This window comes from Lissotriton helveticus, chromosome 3_1 (assembly GCF_964261635.1).
Source record: "Lissotriton helveticus chromosome 3_1, aLisHel1.1, whole genome shotgun sequence".
Classification (NCBI taxonomy): domain Eukaryota; kingdom Metazoa; phylum Chordata; class Amphibia; order Caudata; family Salamandridae; genus Lissotriton; species Lissotriton helveticus.
Genome location: NC_136061.1, coordinates 1565665716 through 1565690990, shown reverse-complemented (window position 1 = coordinate 1565690990; position 25275 = coordinate 1565665716). Strand labels below are relative to the sequence as shown.

Below are 25275 nucleotides of genomic sequence, written 5' to 3'. Positions count from 1 at the left end.
CCAATTCACAGATTGGGGAGAATGGGAAAGTAGGCAAGGAGTATGCAGTTAGATAGAATGTCTATCAAAAAGAGAGTAACTTGTTCTTCTGAGAAAGACTTATAATTGCAGATTCTTCACCTTTTAGATCTATACCAAAGCAATACCTATTTGGAGGTGGGTCTGTGGAATTGGCTCAAACCCAAAAGTCCTGTAGGACTGAGCAGGCAAAATACCCCTCTCGGCGAGTTGGCCATCCGCACAGTAGCAGCCACCTGACAAATGTCCAATTCAGGAACTCTGCATGCCAACGCAGTGGTAGCAACCCTGGTCTTGACGGAAATGAGCCTTAACCCTTCTGGGGGGTGCTTCTTGGCCAATGTGTAACAGATCTCAATACAGAGCATGATCCACTGAGAGATGGTTCATTTCTGAATGCCTGTAGTGCTAGAGGCACTCTTGCGGTCTGACACCACATGATGACCTTTGACTACCATCATTTTAATTGACTTTGGTGTGTTTTTGACCCTAGCCTGAATGTACGACGTCCTGCATATGCCTGGTTTCTCTTAAAGGTTTCATTCTTGTAATCTTGCAGTCTTACAGTGGGAGCTGTCACAGAGTAGAACAGCCTGCCAAGTATAAAATGTGGGGGATGAGCATTTGAAAGCATGAGAGATTAGAGTGTGGAATGTACTTTTTAGTCCCGAAGTGCAGTTTTATAAGCAGTGGTGCACAAATGTGCACTGTTTTGTACATTAAGTGATGAAGTATGTGATGCTGTAAGCAGTGGTGCACAAATGTGTATTATGTTGTAAATTGAGAGATCAAGTATGTGATGCTATAGGCAGTGCTGCACAATGAGCTTTGTGTTGTACATTGGCTAGCATTATGAATGTCTTACTATTGGCTTTGACATGGCCTCATGTCATCCTGAATTCTGACTCTGCCTTGCTTGAGCTTTTCTACCTGCACAGACAGGCCCCAAGAGTGTTTGCAATTTGCTTGGGTTAATCACGCTCAAGGATGGTTTTGTGAGAGATTGTTTAATGCACCCTGGAAAGCTTTCATAAGCTTCGTCAAGATAAAGGCTGGAACATGAATATGTAGATGGAACGTAGGAACTCCTCCTTGTCATGGAACGCTTGCCTGGAAGCTGGCCAGTTCCAGTAAGTTTCCTTGGCGCAGAGGGGAAGAGTCTCGAACCTTCTAGTGAGTTTTGAGACTATAAAGCTGAGGGTAGTTGACAGCCAGTTTGGGAATTCAATTGTGGAATAGACGTATTGACACAAGAATCTGGATTTGAGTCCTGATCGAGCATCCATTGCCTGGCTATAACGGGCTCCTTCAGCTTGAGTTGACAAGGATGTCGAGTGAACGATTGGGTGAGGTGATTTGTTTCGGACTAGTGCCATTGTGATGCTTGGTTCCAGTGGCTGTGCTCATTTGAGGTGTTTTCTTTGTGATGTGTGAGTGACTCAGAGTGCACACCCAAAGTAATCATTTGATGTATTTAGTGCATATACATCTTTCTTATCTCTTGCTGGACGTCCAGCAATAGTTGCTTGAGTTTTATCTCTTATTATTTGCTGCTTGTATTTCATATTATTATCCATGCATTTAACAGTTGCATTTTTCAAGTGTTTTATTATTGCTTTCATATAAATATATCTCTATATACATTTGAATGTGGTTCCTTTGACATCTGGGAAAGCCTTTCTGTTAGAGAGCATTGCATAAATAAAACCCCAAGCCTTATTCTAAAAAGAGAGTCTTTGCATTTTGTAAAGTAAACCCCTTTCTAGGTGATGTTGTATTTTATGTTTTGCTTCGCCGTGTTTGACACCACCATGTGGGAGATTCAGTATTATCTGAAAGGCGGAGCAAGACAATGACTTTACCCTTTCTTGTTCCTGCAAACCCTAAAAAGAGCTGATTTACCACTCTGTGTTCTCTGGTACAATCAATATAAAAGCTCAGCACTCTTTTGAGATCGAGGCAATGGAGTCTCTCCTCCTCCTTAGAGGGGTAAGGCAGAGCATAAAATGCAGGTAAGTTGATGGTTGACAGACGTAGAGCGGCATCACTACTTTTGGAAGTAAGGATGCCCAAATCCGCAGAACTAGTTTGTCTGGGAAGAAGGTGGTATAGGGCGGGTTATCACAAAGAGCCTGGAGCTCGCTCACCTACCATGCTGATGTTATGGCAACTAGGAACACTGTTTTGAGGGTGAGAATCTCCAAGGGATAGCTTCTCAGTGACTCAAAGGGAGTGCACATCAAACACATCAGAACCAGATTAAGATCCCATTGAGGTATTAAAAAAAGGGAAGAGGTGGAAACAAATGATAATTTCCTTTAAAAAAAAAAGCATCACAACAGGTGCTTTAAATAATGAGTGCTGGTCTGGCACCCACAAGAAGGCTGAAAGGTACCCTTTAATCTGGATCAAAGCAAAGCCTTGATGGGTGAGGAAGAAAAGAAACATAACATTAGGTAGCTCAGCCTGGAGGGGATCTGTCAAGTGCCGCACCAAACCACAAATTTGTCCCAACGATCTGCAGATACAGTTTTTGTGGCGGGACAACTGACTGCCAAGATGACATCAATCATCTCCAGAGGAAGGTCAAAGGTGTTCAAGTGGCAACGTACAATCTACAAGCATGAAGGTGGAGATACGGAGGCCCAGGTGCAAGATCCTGTCCTGTTGCTTTGACAACAGATCCTTCCGAAGAGGCAGCCTGATCTGAGGACAAATGCTTTTGCCCAGGAGCTTTGGATACCTTACTCTCCTTGACCAATCCAGGCCCACTAGGATAACTTGGGCCCGATCATTCCTGATCTGTAGAACACTGGGAAGGGGTGGTATCGGCAGGAAGGCATACAGAAGTCCCAAAGTCCCACGTAGGCAGAGCGCTTCTCCAAGAGATGCCTTGGAAACTCCAACAGGCAGAACTGCTGACATTGTGTTGACAGTGGCGAAGAGATCGAACAAAGGCTCTCCTCAAGCGTGGAAGAGACCTTGCATCATTACCGGGTGTAACTACCACTCATGATTCACTAAGCATTGACGGCCAAGTGAGGCCACTCTGGCGTTCAAAGATCCCACCAGGTGGTTCACAACCAGAAAGATTCCTTAATGATCCAGTCATTTCAAGAGGTACAACACCTCCCTGTAGAGTCCACGACCCCACCCTGCCCTGTTTGTTGCATTACCACAAGGCCATGGTCTTGCCCAAAAGCACTTGCAGCAGCCTTCCTTTAATAGATGGTAGCAAGGATTTCAACGCCAAGAGGATGGCTCATGGCTCCAAAAGGTTGATGTGGAGCTGGTACTCTGCCGGAGACCAGAGGCCTCTGATTTCCATCTATTCCAGGTGGCCGCCTCAACCCACAAGCTGTGCATCAGTCACCACTGTCAGCTTTTGGTGAGGTAGAGAGAGGGGTCTGCCGCTGACCAAATCGCAATCAAGCAACGTCCACTGCAGGGCTTATGCATTCTCCTCCAAAATCTGGACATGATAGGAGATGTTGGGCCCACAGACTTCAGATCTAACTAAAGAACCAGCGTAGGCTACCTAACATTTTTCATCAGTGTACAGGAGGCCATCAGTCCAGCAGCCTCAGAGTCAACCACACTGAAATCCAGGACAAAGGCTGAAAGATCTGTATCACAGCATGAATGTCTCAGACGTTCCTTTACAGAGAGAAAGCACAAACCTGGACCATGTCCAGAATGACTCAGATAAAAGGTAGCCTCTCAGAAAGAGTCTGGCATGACTGCGGCACAGTGACTCTGAGCCTCAAAGATGTCAGGATGCTCTCTGAAGCCTGGAGGTGGGTCACAACTGCTTTTGGCGAGCCTGCCTTCAGCAGGAAGCCGTAGAGGTCAGGAAAGACTGGGACCCCTGACCTTCAAAGATGTGCTTCCGGCATCATTTTTGTGAACAACCGCATAGCGCTGGTGAGACTAAAGGAGAGCACAGTGTAATTAAACTGCTTCTGTCCCACTATGAACCACAGATCGAGCAAGCGGGCCCACAGGACAGGGATGTCAAAATAAGAATCATGCAGGATCAATGCAACAACCCAGTCTCCAGGGTCGACGGCCGACAAGGCCTGGGCTAGGGTGAGCATCTTGAATTTCTCTTCTGGAGGAAGGCATTGAGAGGGCACATGTCTATATATAATAGGACGGAGGCCTCCATCTCTCTTGGGCAACAGGAAGTAGCAAGAGTAACAACTACAACCTAGTTCCAGTGCAGGCACCCTCTCGATTGCACATTTGACCAAAAGGGCTTGTACTTCCTGCCATAAGATGGATAGGTGATCTTCAGTCAGGCATTCCGAAGACGGTGGAAGGTGTAGCTAGGTGGCCAATACGGTAAGGCGTACCTCTTCTGGACTATTTGCAGGACACACCTGTCCAATGTTTTGGCCTTTAACCTGGTACAAATTGTTGAATTCTACCTCCACCCTGATGGCTGTGCACCAATAAATGCACACTAAATGGGTTTGGCAGGCGAGGCTCCGGGAGGGGTAGAGGACTGACTGAAGCACTGGCACTGACTGTAGAGACGGTGTGTGCCACGCCCTCAGCTATTAAACCGCTGGGAACCCTGCTGAGGCTCAAGTAGCTGTCTGTTTGGCCTAACCCTGCCAGAGCCCGAAAAGGATTGAAAGGGCTGATGCGGCTGGCAATGCATAAGGGTCAAGCCCAGGAAAAGAGCTGTGGTCCTACTGTCTTTGAAGCGCTCCAGGGCTAAGTGCTTTATTACCAAAATGGCACGCTCCAACAAAGGGCAAGTCCATAAGGAACAACGGGACACACCCGAAAAGCCCCTCGATATCAGCCAGGCAGGACAATGGATAGCAACGGTAGTGCCAATGACTCACCCAATGGAATCAGAGTTATCCAGGACACCACGGAAGGTAAGTTTAGGGGCATCACAGCAATTTTGTATGGCCTGTGTTACTACCGGAGAAAAGTATTCTGGGTCACCTGAGAGATCTTCAGCCACAGAATTGTAGAGAGCGTGAGAATAGCAGCCCAAAAGGAAACTAGCAATAACTGATAGAAAAGTCAAACTTGTGAAACAAAAGGCCTGCTTACCAAAAGTCCCAATATTTGAGGTTCACTACAAAGAGGAGCGTTTAAGAAGACACTCTGGTTTGTCTGACTGGTGGAGGCTTGCACCCCCAAGGTCTCAGGTGTGCAGAGTAAAAAAAGCAGGGTCGACAGGGGCAGGGTAATGGTGCCCTACAATTTGATAATTTACATGGGGGGCCAGTGCAGGATTTGGGCCAGGCCCCTGGGTGTTGGTAAGGGTGTCATTAAAATGCAACAGGGGCCCACTATGTCCTGGTTGGAGAGGTTTGGTCTGTACATTGGTTTCTAACCTCCAAGATGGGGAGCTGAAGGTTGAGAACTCTGGCTAACCTCCGCATTACCATCATGAAGGAGACACTTTCCACAGTTGTAGGGCCAGCGGGTGAGACTAGGCAAGTGTCTGTAGAGGTGTCGAAGCCACTGGTATCCTGGAGGTCCGCATACCAATTTTCTTCATGGTACGGTTGCACAAACCTACACAAACGCAAGAAGGTTGAAACAGGCCTCAAGTTACTTGTGTTACCAGTCAAAGGGGTTCTGGCCAAAGTTTGATCTGGATCATCCCTCGCTGGATGGAGCTAAGACCAACTTGCAGATCGGTGATCCCTATCTGAAATTGCAAAAGGTTTGAGAAATGATGGAATCGAATCTGACCCTGAGCGATTCTCAGTGGATGAAATGAATGCAAGGCATTTCATCATTATTGTTTTTGCCATCAATCCAACAGCAGTACTGAGCATACCAATACAGTGAAACTCATTGTTCATGGGAAAGTTTGTGAAAGCCTTCAGGATTTATTTAGCAGCATTGCCATGAACTACCAGATTTTCAACCACCGGATGAGCTGAAAGGATACTCAGAGAACAGAGGTCAACACTAATTTTCTGGATTGGCAATTTGTTCAGTGTGGAAGTTGAGGAAAGGGTCTGCCACTTGGCTCTGACTGAATCCCTAAGGGTTTTGTTGAAAGAAGTGGGCCTGTGGTTAGACAGCCTGCATAGAAGATCTAAAAATATTTGTATGTTTCTTTTCCATGCAACGGTTGATACAAATTCATCATATTGAGCGCATCTGCTGTAGTTCTTGTTACTACTTAATACTCTTTAAGAAGATTGCTCTCTCCAAAGGAAGAACCATATGAACTAGAAATACCACCATGGGGAAGTGTTGATTCAATAGGCATTCTGAATATTCAGTAGGAAACGTGTCCAAATGAGATGTCAGTAAGACGTGGTCTATCCAGCCATCTTCATTCTTGTCCTTTCAACTTACAGCTTAGTGAATCCAAGAGCAACAAAGTCTTGCTAATTGGTTTTTCTAATAGTGCAAAGCACTACTCATTCAAACTAGAGCAAAACTGATTTTTGCAGCTTCTGTATCAGGAAATAAAAAACTGATTTGGCAAAATTGATCTCTGGTGTAAATTTATTTTTGTTTTTCAAAGGCCCTCACCCACAATCAGTGGCATGATTTATTATCTGGTCTCAGACTGATTCCAAATATCCAGGTTGGGTTCAACCTTGATGAAGAGAGCACTTTGAATATTTATTTTCAGGGCATGATCAAAAAATAAAGATTCCTAAGGCCAACCCCGGTTTCCCTTTATGTTGGGTGCCCCAGGCATTGTAGGAAGGTGGAATCTGACTATATGGTTGCCCCCACTTTTTGTCTGGTGTTTTGATGGTTTTTGACTTAGTTTGGCTGGGATCCTGCTATGCAGGGCCCCAGTCTAGCTGCTTCGTCTTTAAAATGATTCCATGTACTTTAGGTACACTCCAGTTTGGTTACTGGGGCACCTTTATGAGACCCTAGTATATGGTACTTTAGGGACCAAGGGTGTAGGTACCCCAGAGGCATACCAGGGGCTGAAGTATGTATTATGCCACCCCTAGGCAGCCTCCCAAAATGACACCACAGGTCTGCTAGAGCAGCCTGTGTATGGTGGTGTATGCACCCCTTACTATCTATTCTATGGGGTTGTTCTGTGATGCAGCCAGACCATATACTCTTAAATGCATTATAACCTTGCGGTAAATGCTGACTTTGGAATGGCTGCAAGGAAACATGTCGTGTTTGGTGTCAACCACTTTGGAATCATACCCCCCACCAGTTCAGGCGGCGGGGGTATGATTCCACCCTTCTAGAGGGAGAGACATGTACACACTGGTACATCCGGTACCAGTTTAAAAGAACCCTGGCATCACAAAATGGATGCCACAGACATGAGTCTGGCCTCCTGCTGCTGGACGAAACTCCGGCAGGGGAGGCCTGGACAGTAGGCTTCCAGTCACAGGGAGGTGTCACTACCTCCCAGGCAGGCTTTAGTGTATTAGGGCTGGGTCGGTGCACTCCAAGAGTGCTTTGAAGTCAGCACTGGGGGGCACATTTGGTGAACTTGTGCATAGCCCAGTTCAAACCAGTTGCAGGGGCTATCAGCCCCTGCTCTGGAACGAAACTGGACAAAGGAAATGGGTGTAGCGACCCCTCTTTCAAAACCCTCCCATTGGTGGGTCCCTAGAGTTTGTCCAACCCCTTCCTTGGGTGTAAGATAGGAACCCCTGACTACAGGACTTTAGATTACACCTGGACAAAACTCTGATATTGAATTCTGGAACTTCGACGATCTGCACGACGCTGGATGACTGAAGAATCTCCCCTGGAGTAAACGAGTTACTCCCCTGCTTGGCAGGCACCAAAGACTCATCTGACCAGTTTGCATCTCCGAAGCTCCCGCCAGACTCAAAAGTATTTGCAACCCAGGAGGTTGATTTCCAGAATTTCCCGAGGCCGACCTGAGTCCCCAGCAAAGCTGAGACCCATAGCCCTCGTGGGTACCGTGGAACCGGAACCGCTGGACACCATGCACATTTGCAAGTGAATCAGCTTCTCGATGTTCCTTGAGGCTGTGCATTGGGTTACTTGTAGCTCAGACCCTGGGCACCTTTTCCACCGAGGATTGCTAGACTACACCCCACGAGTGTTCCGTGAGCCGGCCCTTTGTGTTTTCACTCGAGGTACCTTCGCGATCCCTGGTCCATCGACTGGTGGGTCCATGAGAAGGCAACTTTGACTTTCCTTGGGCTTCCCTGGTTACTTCAGACGTGCCCTGACTCTCCACCACTTGGTGAGTCCCTTGGACCTTGCTGGTACACACCGAGGCATCTTTTTTCTTCTTGCGTGGGTTGCTGTTGCCAAGGCTTGTTGAGTCCAATCTGGGCACCGACACCGCATCACTCGACATCCTTCGTGGGACAGCTCGAATCCAGCTCCTGATCGTCTTTGACGCCTCCTGGTCCTCGTGGCTGCAGAGTCAGGCTTCACCTCTTCGCACCTGAATCACCCGACATCGGTGGGCATTTGTCTATTGTGCCCCTGGTCACTGGCATGTGACCCAGACTCTGTCCCCTATGCTTTCAGGTAGCTCACATCTTAGATCCAGGCTTGGAACACACTGGACACTTTTCTCCTCCACGGCAGCAGCACTTTTCAGCAGATCACCATTGAAATCAACGAAGATTCCCGACACCAAAAGACACCTATGCACCCGGCTTCCCTGGGTGAGGTAACTAGAGTACTCCGGTGCTCCCGTGGGTGTTGGCCCTAGAACCCCTTAAGTCTTAAGGGGTTTGCTCAAAGTCCTCTCCTAAGTTTCCTTAATCTTTAAAATTCCAACCGCGACTTTCCCCATAGAAGCTAGGGGTATCGCGGTTGTGTTCTCACACTGCACGCGTCCCCCGTGGGTGCCCTGTGTCAATACCTTGGTGGTTCCTTGTGGTCCCAGTAATTCTACAGGCTCTAGGCCTTGTGTCTAGTCAAGTCATGGTTCTTATACCACTTTCTTAATATATGGTTTGGTTCCCCCCTGCGGCCCAGTGTATATTGTGCTATTTACTGAAGTTCTATGGTGTTTACATTGTGTACCTGGCTATGTAATCTCAAAGAGATTACTAGAGTGCTCAATAATAAATACATGTATATTATATATGTACCTTGTGTGGTTCTCCTTTCATTTAGGCATTCAAGAGGTTATGATCTGGTAAACCAAGCTTCTTTACACTCCTTCAAGACTTAGCCTGAAGGCTGCTCTCCATAGCTACCACTAGGATAGCTTTCAATAAAGGTTGTCTTAACCTATCATCAATAAGGGTTGTTTGGACTGCTGCAAGGTGCCCACTATAACTAGTGGACAGCATATGCCAGGCCAATTTCTCACAGGCATGATCAAAAGAAATCTAGCTGGATGCATTTGGATACCATTGTCCATGAATCCAGATATTCATCAACATGTCCCAGCCTTACATCTGGCCTTTAAGAGTCCTTGCTTTCGTCAGGACAAGAGGGAACACTTAGTACTGGAAAAGTCAAGTCCTATCTCTACCAGTCTGGTATATTCAGTCGGAATACATATCCTCACACATACATGCTTATTAGCCATGAGGAATTGCAGCACCTATTAGTACTAGCCATGAGGATTAGCAGCAACCTATTAGTACTAGCCATGAGGATTAGCAGCAACCTATTAGTACTAGCCATGAGGATTTTCAGCAACCTATTAGTACTAGCCATGAGGATCTGCAGCAACCTATTGGTACTAGCGATGAGGATTTGCAGCAACTTATTAGTACTAGCCATGAGGATTTGCAGCAACCTATTAGTACTAGCCAAGAGGATTTGCAGCACCTATTGGTACTAGCCATGAGGATTTGCAGCAACCTATTGGTACTAGCCATGAGGATTTGCAGCAACCTATTAGTACTAGCCATGAGTATTTGCAGCACCTATTAGTACTAGCCATGAGGATTTGCAGCACCTATTAGTACTAGCCATGAGGATTTGAACAACTTAGTAGTGGTCTGTTCTCTTATCATACTCATTGGAAAACAACTGTGACGTGCCCCTTTAGTCTCACATTTATTAAGTGTGTCTTGTCATTATACTACCTTGTTTTGGCGTCCTGGTTTGTGGCCGACAGTGTTTTTTATAGGTATTCCTTCCCACTCATATACATAAATATTCAAAGTGCTCCATCCACCAAGGATGAACCCATGCTTTATAATGACCAGGATGAGACCCGATGACGAAGCATCATGGGATGACAACACTCCAAGCAGCACTTCAGATCTCATCCATGAGGTGTGAAATGGCTATTATTAAAGCCGACGCCTTTAAGAACATGCTAAGTGATGTTTGGCTCACCACAGAACATCTGTGATTTGCACCCTACTATCGCCACCTAGCACTAAATAGTTGGAAGCGTTCAGGCATCCAGTCCGACACATAAGAACATTTCTAATGAGGAATCTTCATATAATAGCACACATTAAATGTATTTTAAACATTTCTACACAGTCAGCAATGCCAAAATCCCATAATCAAGTCGCTTTTTACAACACCCTTTTTGTGAGAAACAAAATAAAAACGATTGGAAAATTGGCATTTCTTTTCAACTGCCACTACTTACCCATCATTAGGAACTAAAGCCAAAGCTCTTGGACGGTCCAGCACACTGGAATTTAATACAGTAAGTCGAAAGTCTCCATCAGGTTTGGCGACCTAAATTTGTAAACACAAAATGCAGGGATGGAACTACATTGGTTTAATGAAGGATGTATTGGAAACTTTAGCTTTTAGGTGATGTTATAAGTACTTGATAATGAAAAGAATGGGTGCTTCAGATATTAGTAGACTGGAGTTACATTTAATGTTAGCAACACAAGATAGATTGTATTAATGACGTTTTCTACAGCATATTACAATGAGTCGTGGCCCATACGTGCAAGAACCAGATTATACCACTCATACGGAGCACTGTTAATCCGTGAGTTCAGTTAACTACTGTGACACAATCTACACACGTTGGCACACTGGGCCTTTCCATCCCTGCAAATTATGCAAATACAACCAAATATGTGAATCTAGCCATTAAAGTACATCAATTACACTTTCATTTGTTAAAGGCACAACCATTCAACTAAAAACATGGTTCAACGTGATGCCAGGAGGACACGAACTCGCATTCATCTAGGCATTCAAGACATCACGGTGCAAGCGACATCAGTCCCATCCTTTCATTCAATGCCCTCAGAAGCTAGGAAACAATGAGCGGCAGTATAAAACGTATAATTTTTAGAACAAACTCCAAACTGCTGATCCTCAAAATGAAAGGCAGGAGAGGAGGACAGAAACAATATTACCAGAGGGGTAAACTTGCTCCGATAATTGATGCTTGCTACCACAGATTTCTTCAGTGAACCATTGCCAGAAAGGGAGGATTGAGAATAGGTTTTACAGTATTCTAAAACATCAAAGACACAAGGACAGATCAGAGAAAAGTAATCTTGCTCAGTCTAATCTATCTTCGAACAATGGAGCTTAAGGAACTAGGGAGAGGAGTGGCATAACGGCCAGAGTGCCTACTAGGGAACTGAGGTCCCAGATTCGAGTCTCGGCGTCGGCTTAACGCTCTGCGATTCTGGGCAAATCAAACAAGCACTGGCAATCCCAATAGGTCTTACTTTATAGTAATGCTGTATTATAACGTGCTGTATTACAATTAAATGGCATAGGAATAGACATGCATTTTCTAGAACCAAAGAACTGTAGAATAACATTGGTCTAAGTTAAAAGGTCAAGGTGCCAGCTGCACTGTAAAGCCAGAGCTAAAATTCCAGGTTGAATATTGACTGCCCTCCTCCCATTTCATTCCAGTGTAATGGGTCTGCCCCCGAAAGTTCAAGCTTAGGCAGCTGGATAAATAAACAAAATGATCGCAAACTGCATGGAGGGCCAGCACAATGTTTCTGGAAATACACAAAATCAGCAAAATCAAAACATGTATTCCTGGCTCCCAATATGTGGACGGAGCCAAAGCCCCTCCGCGGTGATGCTCACATAATTGTCTGGCCACGGTGTGCAGTGAAGCCAATGTCATAATAATTAATGTGTCCTTGAGTAATGTAACTGGTGCTCATGTAAAGCACTCCAATACCTTTGGGTCGAGTTCGTGCTATAGTGAACTGAAAAAAAAAAAAGAAGAGTGCATGGAGTAACAGATAGCTACCTCGCAAATCCTTAAAACTGGTACACCTCTAGCACAACTAATGCAATGATCTATACTAGTGCACCAGTGAAAGACGGTATATCTACTTTTCCTTGGAAAAAAGTATTTTCTGCCTATTTCAGGAAACTCTGCATACTTCACCAGTCACTGGATGGGGTTCACGACTTACTATGATGAGGCTCACAATTCTAAATCTGGAAGGGCCTCGAGTGTCCTAATCGTTTGAGTACTAAAAATAGATTAATTCCCCCCTGCTGTTTGCCCTCTATATTGAACCTCTGGCACAAAAGATCAGAGACAACCCTAGCATCCGGGATCCTATTCGGGGAGAACAGTATCCGATTAGCCTTTATGCGGACGATGTGATTGTGGCGTTGAAAGACCCGAAGGTGTCACTTCCCGCCTTCCTGGAAGGATTGGACCAATTCGGACGAGTCTCTGGCTTCCGGATAAACGTCGGGAAATCGGATATCTTGACTTTAGGCCTAGCAGCGGCCACTATTAGCGCTGGGGAGGGCTGGTTGTCTAGTATTCAAGTGGTTGATCGTACCCTATACTTGGGTTTACATCTAGTGGCGACAGTGCGCCAGACTACCCATCTGAACTATGCTAGGCTAGCCGGGCAAGCGAAGAAAGATATGGATGCTTGGAGTAAACAACACCTGTCGCTACTGGGGAGAATCGCGGCGGTTAAAATGTCCTTTTTACCTAAGGCGCTTTATCTATTCCAAACCCTACTGGATTTGCCTCCCCCAGAGATGATAGCCTCCTTACAGCGAGTCATCAATCAGGTTGTCTGGGCCGGGGCCGACCATGGATGATTAAGGTCTAGGGATATATGAAGCGCGAAGCTGGTGGTTTGGGGACACCGGACCTCCTTAGCTACTCAAAAGCGGCACAACTGAGATATTTAGTGGAATGGGCACGGCCGGAATCAGAAAAAGAACGGCTCTTTCAGGATAGAGCGTTGGCAGGGATCCCGCTCTGGAAGGTCCCCTTTTTAAAGAAGGCTCAACGCCCCAGCAGATCCGTGCTGAAGGTCTGGCAGGGGGTGGCGACAACAAAGAATCTCACTACCTGCTTTTCCGCATTAACCCCCCTGTTCGGTAATAGTGAATTTACACCTGGGTTGTCAGATATAGCTTTTCCGGCATGGCGGGACACCTCTTGACGATCGATAGGCCACCTGTTTGACCTCTCTGGAGTTCTTCCATTTTCACAAATGAAGCTTGAGTACGGTATCCCAGAGTCCGAGCGGTTGAGATATATGCAACTACAACACTGGGTACTTCAGAAGGGGGTGAGAAAACAGGGGTCCCGACGGCTGACCACATATGAAAAATGGCTAATTACCAAACTCACCGATAAAGGACTCATATCTGACATGTAGGACATGATTCGACATAGCCCACAAACACAGCCCACACAAAGCAAACTGAGGTGGAGGAGGCAGCTTATGCAGAAGGACTGGGAAGGCATTTATTATAGGGCAAAACATACAGTTCGCAATGTCGTCAGTATAGAAACTGCTATGAAAATAACTACTTATTGGTATCTCAAACCAGCGCGTCTCCATAGGGGTAATCCACAGCGGAGTCCCAAATGCTGGCGGGGTTGCGACAATGAAGGAACATTGCTTCACATTTTGTGGGATTGTCCACGGCTGTCTCAATAATGGACCAGAATCCGAGACGAGATAGACAAGCTATTAGACAAGCGGATTCCTAGACTTCCCGCCTATGTTATCCTAGGCCTACCCAATCCAATCACGTACCCACTTACAAGCACGAGAGACCACCAAATGGGGTTAGCATTGGGCGCAGCGTGCAAAATATACTGTCTCACTGGGGCACCACCACTTCCCCTACGCACGTGGGATGGCTGCATAGACTCTGACATATCCTGGGAATGGAACGGATCTCAGCTACCCTGAACAATACTATTGATTCATTCCAGAAGGTTTGGAGTCCATTTCGAACACTGCTTTCGTCGGAATTTAATGAAATCACCCAGTCCAAATACCTGAGTGTTGCGCCTCTCGAACTTATGAACAGACCATGCATAATTTCTTATTGTTTGCAAGTGTTGTATCACACGCAGGAGTGGAACCTGCTCAAGGTGCAATGGAGACTGCCGGAGGGGGGGTTTGAGAATTTGGTTTGTTATAAAGGCAGAACTATTGTGGGTGCCGCACGTTTCCGGCTATATGATAGACTTATCAGTGCACTTCCAGTGCAGACAAAATGTTTATTTCTGTGTGCGCACTGTGCTCGACTGGCGCCCTCTATCGCATTGTATGCTCTATGCCTTGGTATTGTTTCTATTTTTTTGACAATGCTAATAAACACATTTAAACATACAAATAGATTAATAAAGGCTCGTCTGACATATTAGGTTTGCTAATTAACCCTTCGTGTGATTGATCTCTTGTTCTGATAAATTATCAGTAAAGAGCTAGAAATAGGAAGCTCCCATTCTACGCCTTTTAGGTAATATTGTTGACTTCTTCATCACTAATTATGCAATAGCTGCTGGAGACTTTATCAAGTCAAAAGGCTTTATTCGAGCATTTCTCATAAAAGCACAATACATACAAAATGTTAAAACAGTATTAAATGATTGCCTCAAACCATTAAAACCACAACTTTGGGATAAAAATCATATACGTATATACATTCAATATAAAATACGAGTGACGTCATGTAGCTTTTAGTAATAAAACCCATCCACTGTAAACAGTTACTCGGCTATTGATTTATTCCTGATAAACCATGCCCACCTCAGAAATTTCGCTACAGCTATAGCCAATGGCAAACAAGAGCTTGTACAAATAATTCTCAAAGCTACATTACTACTTTTGGTACCTAGATTTTTACATACAGGTTTTAACCAAATTTGCCTAGGGGTGGCATAGGCTTGACAGGTGAATAAAAAGTGCCCAATAGTCTCCTTTTCAGATCCACACCCGGGGCAGGAAGTATTTGATGAACCCCGCCACCTGCCAGTAAGTGACCTGAGTGGGAGAGTACCTATCCTCAGTTGACATAAAAGCTTCCTATCCCAAGGCTTTCTTATTATGTCCCAATAAGGTTCATGCTCAGGAGAAATTTTTGATTCCAGATAACATCCTGTCATAGATCTAGAATCGGTGTTTCTCCATTCCCGCTCAGCCACATAGTCCCAATATAACTCCTTTACAGTAATTTTACTAGGGAATAGAGCGCCTGACGGGTTATCCCATAGGGTTTGAAGACCCAGTGAGCATAACAAAGATCTAAGGTCTTTTAGCCATTTGATTTTTTGAAAAACATCCCCTTTAATTAACGCCAAAAACCTTCAGCATAGTGCTTCAGTTGTGGAGTGGTCCAGAGTCTTCTCCAGTACAATATCGGGCGAAGCTTTGCCAAATCAACCACTGCCTTTCTGCCCAGCTCATATCAAAGGGGGAGAAGGGGGTACTTTAAGGAAGACTTGTGATTGTCCTAAAGAACTTATTTTCGGACCTTTGTAATGGATCAAGTTTTCCAAAACCCCACAACTCGGCCCCATATAGTGCTGAGCCAAGGGCTTTTGCCTCGTAAACCTGTAGGGCCGGCATGATTGGTTTGGTTTCTGATTTTCTATGTTCAGCCCCGAGGGCTCCAGCTAATTGTCTATGCCTTAATGTCGCTAGATCAATGTGCTGGGACCATTTGAGATCATTGGTTATGTAAATACCAAGGTAGGTAAAAGCTTTGACTACCTCTAGGGGGCGCCGGTTCATAGTTAGCCTAGATCGGAAATTCCGATGAGGATTAAAAACCATTAACTTGGTTTTGGCCACATTGACTTCGAGACCATGCCCCCCACAAAATTCCTCAAAGATGTTGAGGGCACTCTGCAAGCCGCTCGGAGTCTTTGATATTATAAGAGTGTCGTCGGCGAACATTAATATTGGAACCTTAATGTCCACCAACGAGGGGGCATCTAAATTAGCAGACAGCATTCTAGCTACTACTCCATTGATAAACAAGGAAAAAAGCATGGGGGCCATAGCACACCCCTGTCGAACTCCCCGCTCAACCGGGAAGTCCGCAGTGACCTCCCCGTAACTGCCCCACTGTATCCTGGCAAAATTCGCCTCGTGTAACCTCATAACCAGGGTCAATAGGTCCTCCGGTAGACCCAGTTTCCATAACACTGACCACAGCTTTGACCTGGGAACCAGGTCGAAGGCAGCCCGCAAGTCCACAAAAGCGGCATACAGGCTGCCCCCGCCCAGCACCACAGTTCGCCACCGTAGCAGAGTGAAGCTCAATAGCTGCTGGAGACTTTATTGTTTTGAACCTCGTTGTTTGCAATCTGATCTTGCTAATTACGAGGACGACTAATGGGGAATACCCACCTTAACAAACGAGTTACTTACCTTTGGTAACAATGTATCTGGTAGAGACGCAGTCTACTCGCAGATTCCTTACCTTAGAATATCACCAGGCGTCAGACTTGATCCGGAGTATATTCAGCAGTTCCTCTGCGCACGGTGGGACGGCATTGCATGGCTCCGTCCTGACGTCGTCCACGGATATGACATCAATGGAGCCATATAGTCCCTCCCAGCGCGCTTACGTCAGTTTTCTACTGTGAAGCTTTTCCGCGCTACAACGCGGAGCCACTACCAAAACCGCTAAGAGTGTGGGATCAGTGTGATAAAAAAGATCGAAAGTCTTTGAAATAAAAATGACAAGAAATCATAGAATGATGAGAAACATCACCATGTATATCAACGAAAGAGTACTTTATACTGTACAGGACTGAAGGGGGAGAGCAGAGCACTTGTCCCTAGAATCTGTGTTGCATAAGCGAAGAGCCATGCCCTCCTATGAGGCAAAGCAGCATTGGAGATGAATGACATGGCAAACGATAGGCAGCCTGCAACACAGAATGTAACTGGAACGGGCAACAACACAGAACAACATAACTCATGGTAATTGACCAAAGTTCTGCAACAACAGAGAATGAACAATCATATCCACATAAATGAGCTATTTACTATAGCACTGTCAAATAGATCCCAAAGAAAGTGACTGCAACACAGTCAAGGAAGCCAAGTAATGGTATAAAAGTAGAAGAGGGTGGAAGGGAGGGTATAAGAACATGATCAAACCCCACACTGGAAGAACCAGGGAGGAAAAACGTTGAAGGACATTGAACCCACCACCCAATGACAAGAATGGGTGGAGAAGCAACAGTTAAAACAGCATGAGACACCCTACCCCGCAGGGAGGTGAAGCATACCATCCTGCACGAAGACAAAGACCACCTGTAAGGAGGCCAGTGCGTAGACCCCACCTTGAAAAAATCCCTCGCATAGCAGGGAGGGTGGGTTGGCTTTAAGGAATCTGCGGCTAGACTGTGTCTCTACCAGATACATCATTACCGAAGGTAAGTAACTCGTTCATCTGACAGAGACATCTAGCCGCAGATTTCTTAACTTAGAATAGATACCAAAGCTATACCCCATTGCAGGAGGGTCTGTGACTAAAACTACTAAGTTCCAAAGACAACTCATCCATTATTAACATTGACCAAAACACAGTTGGAACAGCCATGCCAGCGTGGCTAGCACCAGACCCGTTAAGCTCTGGAAGGAAGCATTAACAAGGGGAAGCGCTGCACGGCGTCTCTCTTTGGGTCTGCGTTTTCGCAGCGGGTCGCTTCCGCGGCTTGGCTGGCCGCTAACATCAAAATCAGAAGTTTTACCAACTTCGAAGAAACCACAGGTAGGTGATATCCGCAAAGATTTTTTATTTCAAAGCTGCTACAGGTTGCAGTGCACAGTTCTCTTTTCTTCGTACTGCCAGACGCGTTTCGGACTTGAGACGCGAAAACGCAGACCCAAGGAGACGCCATGCAGCGCGCCTTAAATGGGGGTAGTGCGCATTTGAAAGCGTAAGATTGCCACAGGTCTGACAGATGAACTGTATCTCACCCCACTGTGGTTTTATTTTTGCTATCATAGAGTGAAGTTTGAGACGGACCCACTTAAGGTATGAAGAATGCAACTACGGCTACCAGAATGCCAATGAAGGGAAACCACGCCCACTGGGGTAGCACCGGCAGTTTAAAAAGTAGTCTTTTTGACATTTCCCAGTCTCAAGCACAACTTGACTGCAACTGAAGAAGGACTTACGTCCGAAACGCGTCTGGCAGTACGAAGAAAAGAGGACTGTGCACTGCAACCTGTAGCAGCTTTGAAATAAAAAATCTTTGCGGATATCACCTACCTGTGGTTTCTTCCAAGTTGGTAAAACTTCTGATTTTGATGTTAGCGGCCAGCCAAGCCGCGGAAGCGACCCGCTGCGAAAACGCAGACCCAAGGAGACGCCATGCAGCGCCGCCTAAAATGGGGGTAGTGCGCATTTGAAAGCGTAAGATTGCCACAGGTCTGACAGATGAACTGTATCTCACCCCACTGTGGTTTTATTTTTGCCATCATAGAGTGAAGTTTGAGACGGACCCACTGAAGGTATGAAGAATGCAACTATGACCTCCAGAATGCCAATGAAGGGAAACCACGCCCACTGTGGTAGCACCGGCAGTTTAAAAGGTAGTCGTTTTGACATTTCCCAGTCTAAAGCACAACTTGACTGCAACTGAAGGACTCACGTCCGAAACGCGTCTGGCAGTAGGAAGAAAAGAGAACTGTGCACTGCAACCTGTAGCAGCTTTGAAATAAAAAAATCTTTCCGGATATCACCTACCTGTGGTTTCTTCCAAGTTGGTAAAACTTCTGATTTTGATAGATATATATATATACATAGATAGATAGATAGATAGATAGATAGATAGATAGATAGATAGATAGATAGATACTGCAGAAATGGCAAGGAGTATCCTAAAGAAGAGTACTCCCATTGTTAACATCGGCTGGGCCCAGGAACAGGAGTACCTGAGCCCCCATGCGGGAATGAGCAGCGGGACTAGAGCCCCTGCCTGGAAAGTGCATAGGGGAAAAAGGGAACAAGGCAATGTGCAGCAGTGACGTGACTGGCATGGACCTCACTGCCCATAGGCGAACACCGGACAGAGCCTGAGCCACGAAAGAAGATCTAAGCATGTCCCAACACCATAAAATGAAGAGTAGACAATACCACAAGAAGAGAATGCAGCCAAGACGGTGGCGCAAGGCGTACTGCAGGCACCCCATGACTGTGAACGTATCCAGTGCGTACTTTCCTAGTGTGTTCGTATTGTTGTATAGCGTTTTAGGACCGTAGTGTAATTTTCCAGATTAATGCCCTTATATAGGTATAAAATATCATATCCTTATATAGGCATTGAAATCATAACCATATTAAGACATAACTCAAGTAGTCCTAATATGGCTTGGCTACTTCCACTAGTTCCGAAAACCTTCAACCATTTCTTGGAAAAACCCGCCTTCAGCAGTCATGACGCTATTATGTCCAATCTTACGTCAAACTCTGCACCTTCAAGGTATAAATATGCCCACACTTGTTCAAACAAACACGGTGGTTTGGAGCAGTTCGACTATCTACTTGCTCGATGCGCCCTGCTGCAGCAAGTGCCGAAGGAAGCCGACCCTCCAGCTGACGCACTGAGAGACGCTGTACTTTCTCCAGCCTAGGAATCCAGCTCCAGTGTTTCCAGGCTACCCTTGCTAGGAAATCAAGTCCTGAGAGAGAGATACCAGACCTCCTACATTCTAAAAACCAAGGTACGGAGCTGATTAGACCCTAAGAGAATTCTTGGATTAGATTCCTGACAAAAAAATATAGAGAAACTAAGCTACACCTCAGTTACTTCTTCCCTTGTACTAGACCTAGGTTAGGTACACTGGGGTAGGCGTATTTTAGAAGGAACAGTTGAGTACGTTTAGTCATTATTTATCAATGTATGTATTTGATGTATTTTATGGCTTAGAAACCTTATCATGCTTTTACAGTATTATTTTATAATACTCTTCGTACTGTACGCATTGTACTTTACAACCTGAATTACGATTGTAGCAGTTCATTTCCTCTGCATGAGAAAGAAGACTGTTCAATAAATACTTTTATTGAAAACGCCAGTCTCTCTATTTTCTCTGCACCTCTGGTGAAACGAAGCATGCACGATTGACTGAGTAAAATAACTATCTATTGTTTCCGCGACTCTAGAGATCGATTTCTTATTCTTGGGAAATAAAGTTGTCATGTTTATGCGGCTGTCAGAAACTAGTCCCTTCTTGTGAATTCGAGAAAGTTTCTAGTGACCTCTGAGCTAGCTGGCACTCACAATTAAGTCTAGTATATTCGATAGAGACCTAGTAGACCTCAGTCCTACGTCAAAACTATAGGATCTATTATTCCAATGCGCAGAGCCTATTGGGAATATAGGAACTACACTAAAGTATTGAACACAGAAAGAATCCGCTCCGGAGTGGAACAGGACAACATGCCCATAAGGGACACTTGCTTACGTCTAAGAAAGCCAGCGTAGGCAAAAAGAGAACCTCGAAAAGGTTAAGGAGACGCCGGGGTGAGCCAGGTGTGGCAAAACTCCAGAAATACTCTGGAGCAGTCTACCTCCATAGAGGTAGAAGAGTGCTACGGACCAACTGGAGACCACAACTCATAAGCTCCTGGAGAGCCACGCCAATGTTGTGGGTCTCATCAGAGGGGACTTCCTACAAAAGTAGGAAGAGCAACAAAGGGAGGAGCCTACAGTTTGAATTATAAGACAATCCCCCCAGAGGGCCAGAAAAAACCATCCGAAGAAGACTCCGCGGGAGCTTTCGAAGCATCCTGTGCAAGGAAGAGGATCTATACAATAGCCAACGAATACCACACATAGGGTATGTATTACCCCATAAAAAGCCAGGGCCACCTCTTGAGACTATCTCGTAGACAGAGGACTCAAAAAGAAATGCATACATAGCTGGCTGGGTGTACCAAATAAGGACAAAAACGGCTGATGAGCCTCACAGTACGTCCAGGCAATAATGTCTTGAACCCATAGACAGATATCAGAAAAAACAGTGACAATACTACAACCAAAGTAAAAGTTTGCAACAAGGACTAAAAACCACAGGAGTTTTGGAAACCCAGACATGAGATATTGGACGGCTGAGTAAGCATGACTGTCAAAATGGAAGACCCCCGTCAAAGGGCAAACCCCGAAGACGCTCCTGAACATTCGCATGCATGGCGGCGCTGAGCACCTGACCTGGCGATAGCTCGACCAAGAGTCAGGGGTGTCCATGACCGACCGAATGGAAAACTGTGCCAGTTACCGGCCAACTAGAAGCAGCTGATCCAGGTCAGCCCAAGAGCCCACAGGAAGAGTTGGAAGGAGACACTTGACCGAGTCCCAAAGAGCAAAAGTAGAAGGTGCAATCACGCATAATGTGTTCAAAGACCGAAGGGCCGAGCTGGTGGACGCAAAGATTTGGCGGCCAGACGCCTCCAACCAACAAGACTTCCTAGTGGGACAAAGTACCAGAAGAGAGGAGGAAGGTAGCGTGACAGAGGCTGGCTGGACTACCAGCCTTTGAGCCCTAGGATGGAGGGACAAACAGACAGGGTCATCTGGAGTCGCGCGATGATAATGTGCAATAGCATGACCCACAGGGTCTCCCGATGAGTGTCTCACCCAAGTCCCATCATAAAATGACCCGCCAAAAGGCAACAAGGGCTCCAACTCTACGTCACCCTGGTAGGGTACATCCAACAAGGGATAAGAAGGCAGAGAGACCAAGGGAGGCTGTATCTGTAAGATATCCACAGCTTTGCGAACCACTCTCGCAAACACTGCACTAGCCTCCGTGGCCATTCTAGGTGGTAACAATAAGCCATCTGTAGGGGACGGTTGTAGGCTAACCCATCCTCCGAAGGGCAGAGGCTCTGCAGCCCAAAGGCGACTAAAAGCCTGTCAGTGCCCCATGGGTACCTGCTCCGAGGAGCATCGAAACAACCCTGGGGGTGGTGAACCCTCAGGGGCCTCATCCTCCTCCACCAACAGAGGAACAGCAGGGGACGGCACCGACTCTACCTCCACAGAGATGGGTAACTGCAGTGAGGAACAGCTTCGATTCGGAGTCGAGCTCCGTGATGCAGTTGCATCCGGCACCAGAGCAGGGAGTCTCACAAGGCTGTGCGGTGGCTCCACAGAGGGCCAGACGTCTGACTGGGATGCCCCTCCGGCTGTGTCTCGACGTCGCAGCATCACCGGAACCAGAGTCAGGGAACTCGATCGGCACCGAGGACGAACTGGACAGCGAATTCCCATTCTGATCCTCTACCCCCTCTGTGGGGCCCGAATGCGTGCCAGGGAGAGGAGGTGACCCAAAGATGGCCTGTAAAGCCCTAGAATAGGCTTCCATCTGGGATTTAGATGCCCCAACACCAAGAAATGGCGGGTAGGTGGGGGTTGACCTCTGGGGGCCTGTGTCCGGTGCAGACAAGGAGCAGCGGGCCTGGGAGGTTGACGATCTCTGTGACTTCTTTCTGTGCTTACCTGTGTTAGGCGAGTGCCCTCCGCAGGAACGACTCCATGACCGGATACGAACAGAAGCCCCAGCTCGAGATAGAGACCAATGATGCGTGGAATCCGAATGGGACATCCGGGCAGACAGCAACTTCATCTGACGTTCCCACAGGGACTTCGGCTTCAGCTGCCGGCAGGCGTTGCACTCCTCTGAGTAGTGGTGATCTCCCAAGCATGCATATCTTGTGTGAATCAGTTGCCGACATCTGCAGCGTCTCACACGACGAAGCCCTTAGGCATTTCACACTTTTCCCGGACTCTAAAAGGTATCGATAAGGCCAGAAAACAAAATCAGGCCAGAGGAACCGCTTCTCCTGGATCTGCGTTGGGACGCGGAAAAGAAGGAAACTGACGTCAGCGCACTGGGAAGCGCTTATATGGCTCCATTGACGTCATACCTGTGGACGACGTCAGGGCGGAGCAATGCAGAGCCGTCCCCCGGCGCGCAGAGGTACTACTGAAGATTCTCCGGATCCAGTCTGATGCCTGGGGCTATTCAAAGTTAAGGAATCTGCAGCTAGATGTTGCGATCAGATATCACCAATTAGGAAAATATGGACCATACCTGCACCTCAGATTGTAGTCCTGACCCCGTCTAATGGCATGAGAGTCTGTAATGGCCACTCACTCCTTGACAGCATTGCCCAGCTTACGATTAATAGATCCAATTATATATGCTTGACTTGCGGATCTGACAAAGTGGTCAAAATGTTTGCGCACACACTAGACTGAAGAGTGATCATCAGCCCATGATATTATCATTAATAAAATGACCCGATTACGTTTCAGTAACGACACTCAAACATAGGTGCAGATTCTATTGTAGCTCCAATCAATAGTAGAAATGTTAAATGGGAGGATATCTTGTCCTTGCCCAGAACTATTTATTGAGATATGACATTTGATACTACTCTTGGTTTTATTTGGCCATATAAATAATACAGATTTTCTTTTAATCGAAACCCAGGCTAGATTAGCCTGACGCTAAGCCACATGGTTTAACCCATAAAATGCACTGCTGACATAATACTCAAAGGAGGGTGGCCAAGAACATGCTTATTTTCATAGCATTTAAAAAAGTGGACTAGAGTAGAATAGTTGAAGCAAGGGCTGCCTATAAGAAAATCCAAAGGATTCTAAAAACAAGGGAGAAAGCAGAATATGGGAGTAATGACTGAAAGCAGCACGCTTTAAAGATACAAAGGTTTTATGGCATATTGTAGACCATGGAGTGATAATGAAATCACAAACCCAGCCACAAGAATGTTTTTAACATTTTCTTTAACTTTATACTGCCACCTTTCAAACCTACCCAACCTGAGGTAAATATTAAGCTCTATACGCTAGGTAGTAGGTCCCTAGTTAGCTTTTCCCTAGCGGACCCTATGAAGGCTACACAAGCTCAAAAAGCCAAAGAAAACAGGGAAGACCCTACGTTGGGTTAAAGTTCCATGTGATTTATTATCCTTCGAATCATTGATCTGGGGCTCATACATAAACAAATCTCTAATGCCAAAGCAGCTGGTGTGCTTGTTTCAAACTCCTGGAAAGGCAATGAAATAATATGTATCCACAGGAAGGCCTCTTGGTGACAGCTGGGGAACTATTGTCCTATTAGCTTAATTGAAAACCTACAAAACATCTTTATTAAACTTATTTTGGACAAATTGACACTGTGGATAAGTTAAAATCAGATATTGATCCACCTACAGGCAGGATTCATGCAGAACGTTAGCAATGTGGATAAGGACTTTCACTTCTTTCTAATAAAATGGAAAATAGTGGATGTAAATCGGGGTCCTATATATTTAGCTTCTTATTTATTAACTGCTTTCAATCTTGTGCCAAGACCAAAACTATGAAGTACTTTTAAAGAAGGGTGTTCCAATGAGTCTACTATTGTTAATAAAGGAGGTGGAGCATTAATGGAGAGATAACGGACAAAATAAACATCAATAGGGGAGTACAGCAGGGCTGTGTACTTATATCAACGTTCTTTTCACTCCTCAATAATGGTTGTATAGAATCTCTATTGGACTGTGAAAATTACACCACTCACATTGCAGTGTAAACGTTTTTGACTTTTCTAATGCCTAAAACTCCCATTGGCATCAGAGTGTTATTGGAAAATTTTAGGCCGTTTTGTTTAGGCCTCAGACTAAATACACACTTCCAAACAAAGAAAATCATGGACTTTAATCCCCACAAAATGTTCAGGGGCTCCGTTTATATAAAAGACATTGTTCTGGAGAGAGTCTCAGAATTTGACTATTTGGATCACCAGACTCATACACATGGTCTTCCCAACTTATCGAAAGTTAACTACTTCTTAATCCTAGAATGACTGCTATTCTCTAAGTCACAAGTCAATCAACCATGTATTCAATATCACCTGTAGTGGACATTTACAGGGCTCTAGCCATGAGCATTGCCCTATTAGGGTCTGAGCTCTGGCATTACCGTAAAGCAGTTTTGTTGGCAAAATGGAAAAACAAATATATTAAATCAGTATTGTATTTAAATTGTTGCAAAGTGTCCTAGTGCCTCCCCTGCTGCTTGATCTTGCTTTAAAATCTATTAGTCATATTGCAGATTTCAAG

At 45.7% G+C, this 25275-nt stretch overlaps 1 protein-coding gene across 1 annotated transcript in view; it reads right to left on the bottom strand.

The window, feature by feature from the left end:
• Positions 1 to 25275, bottom strand: part of SORL1 (sortilin related receptor 1) — an 852839-nt gene that overhangs the window by 475037 nt on the left and 352527 nt on the right. Inside the window, exon 19 of the mRNA XM_078682321.1 lies at positions 10550 to 10641. Coding sequence (XP_078538447.1) covers positions 10550 to 10641 — 92 coding nt within the window. The remainder of the gene's footprint in view (positions 1 to 10549; positions 10642 to 25275) is intronic.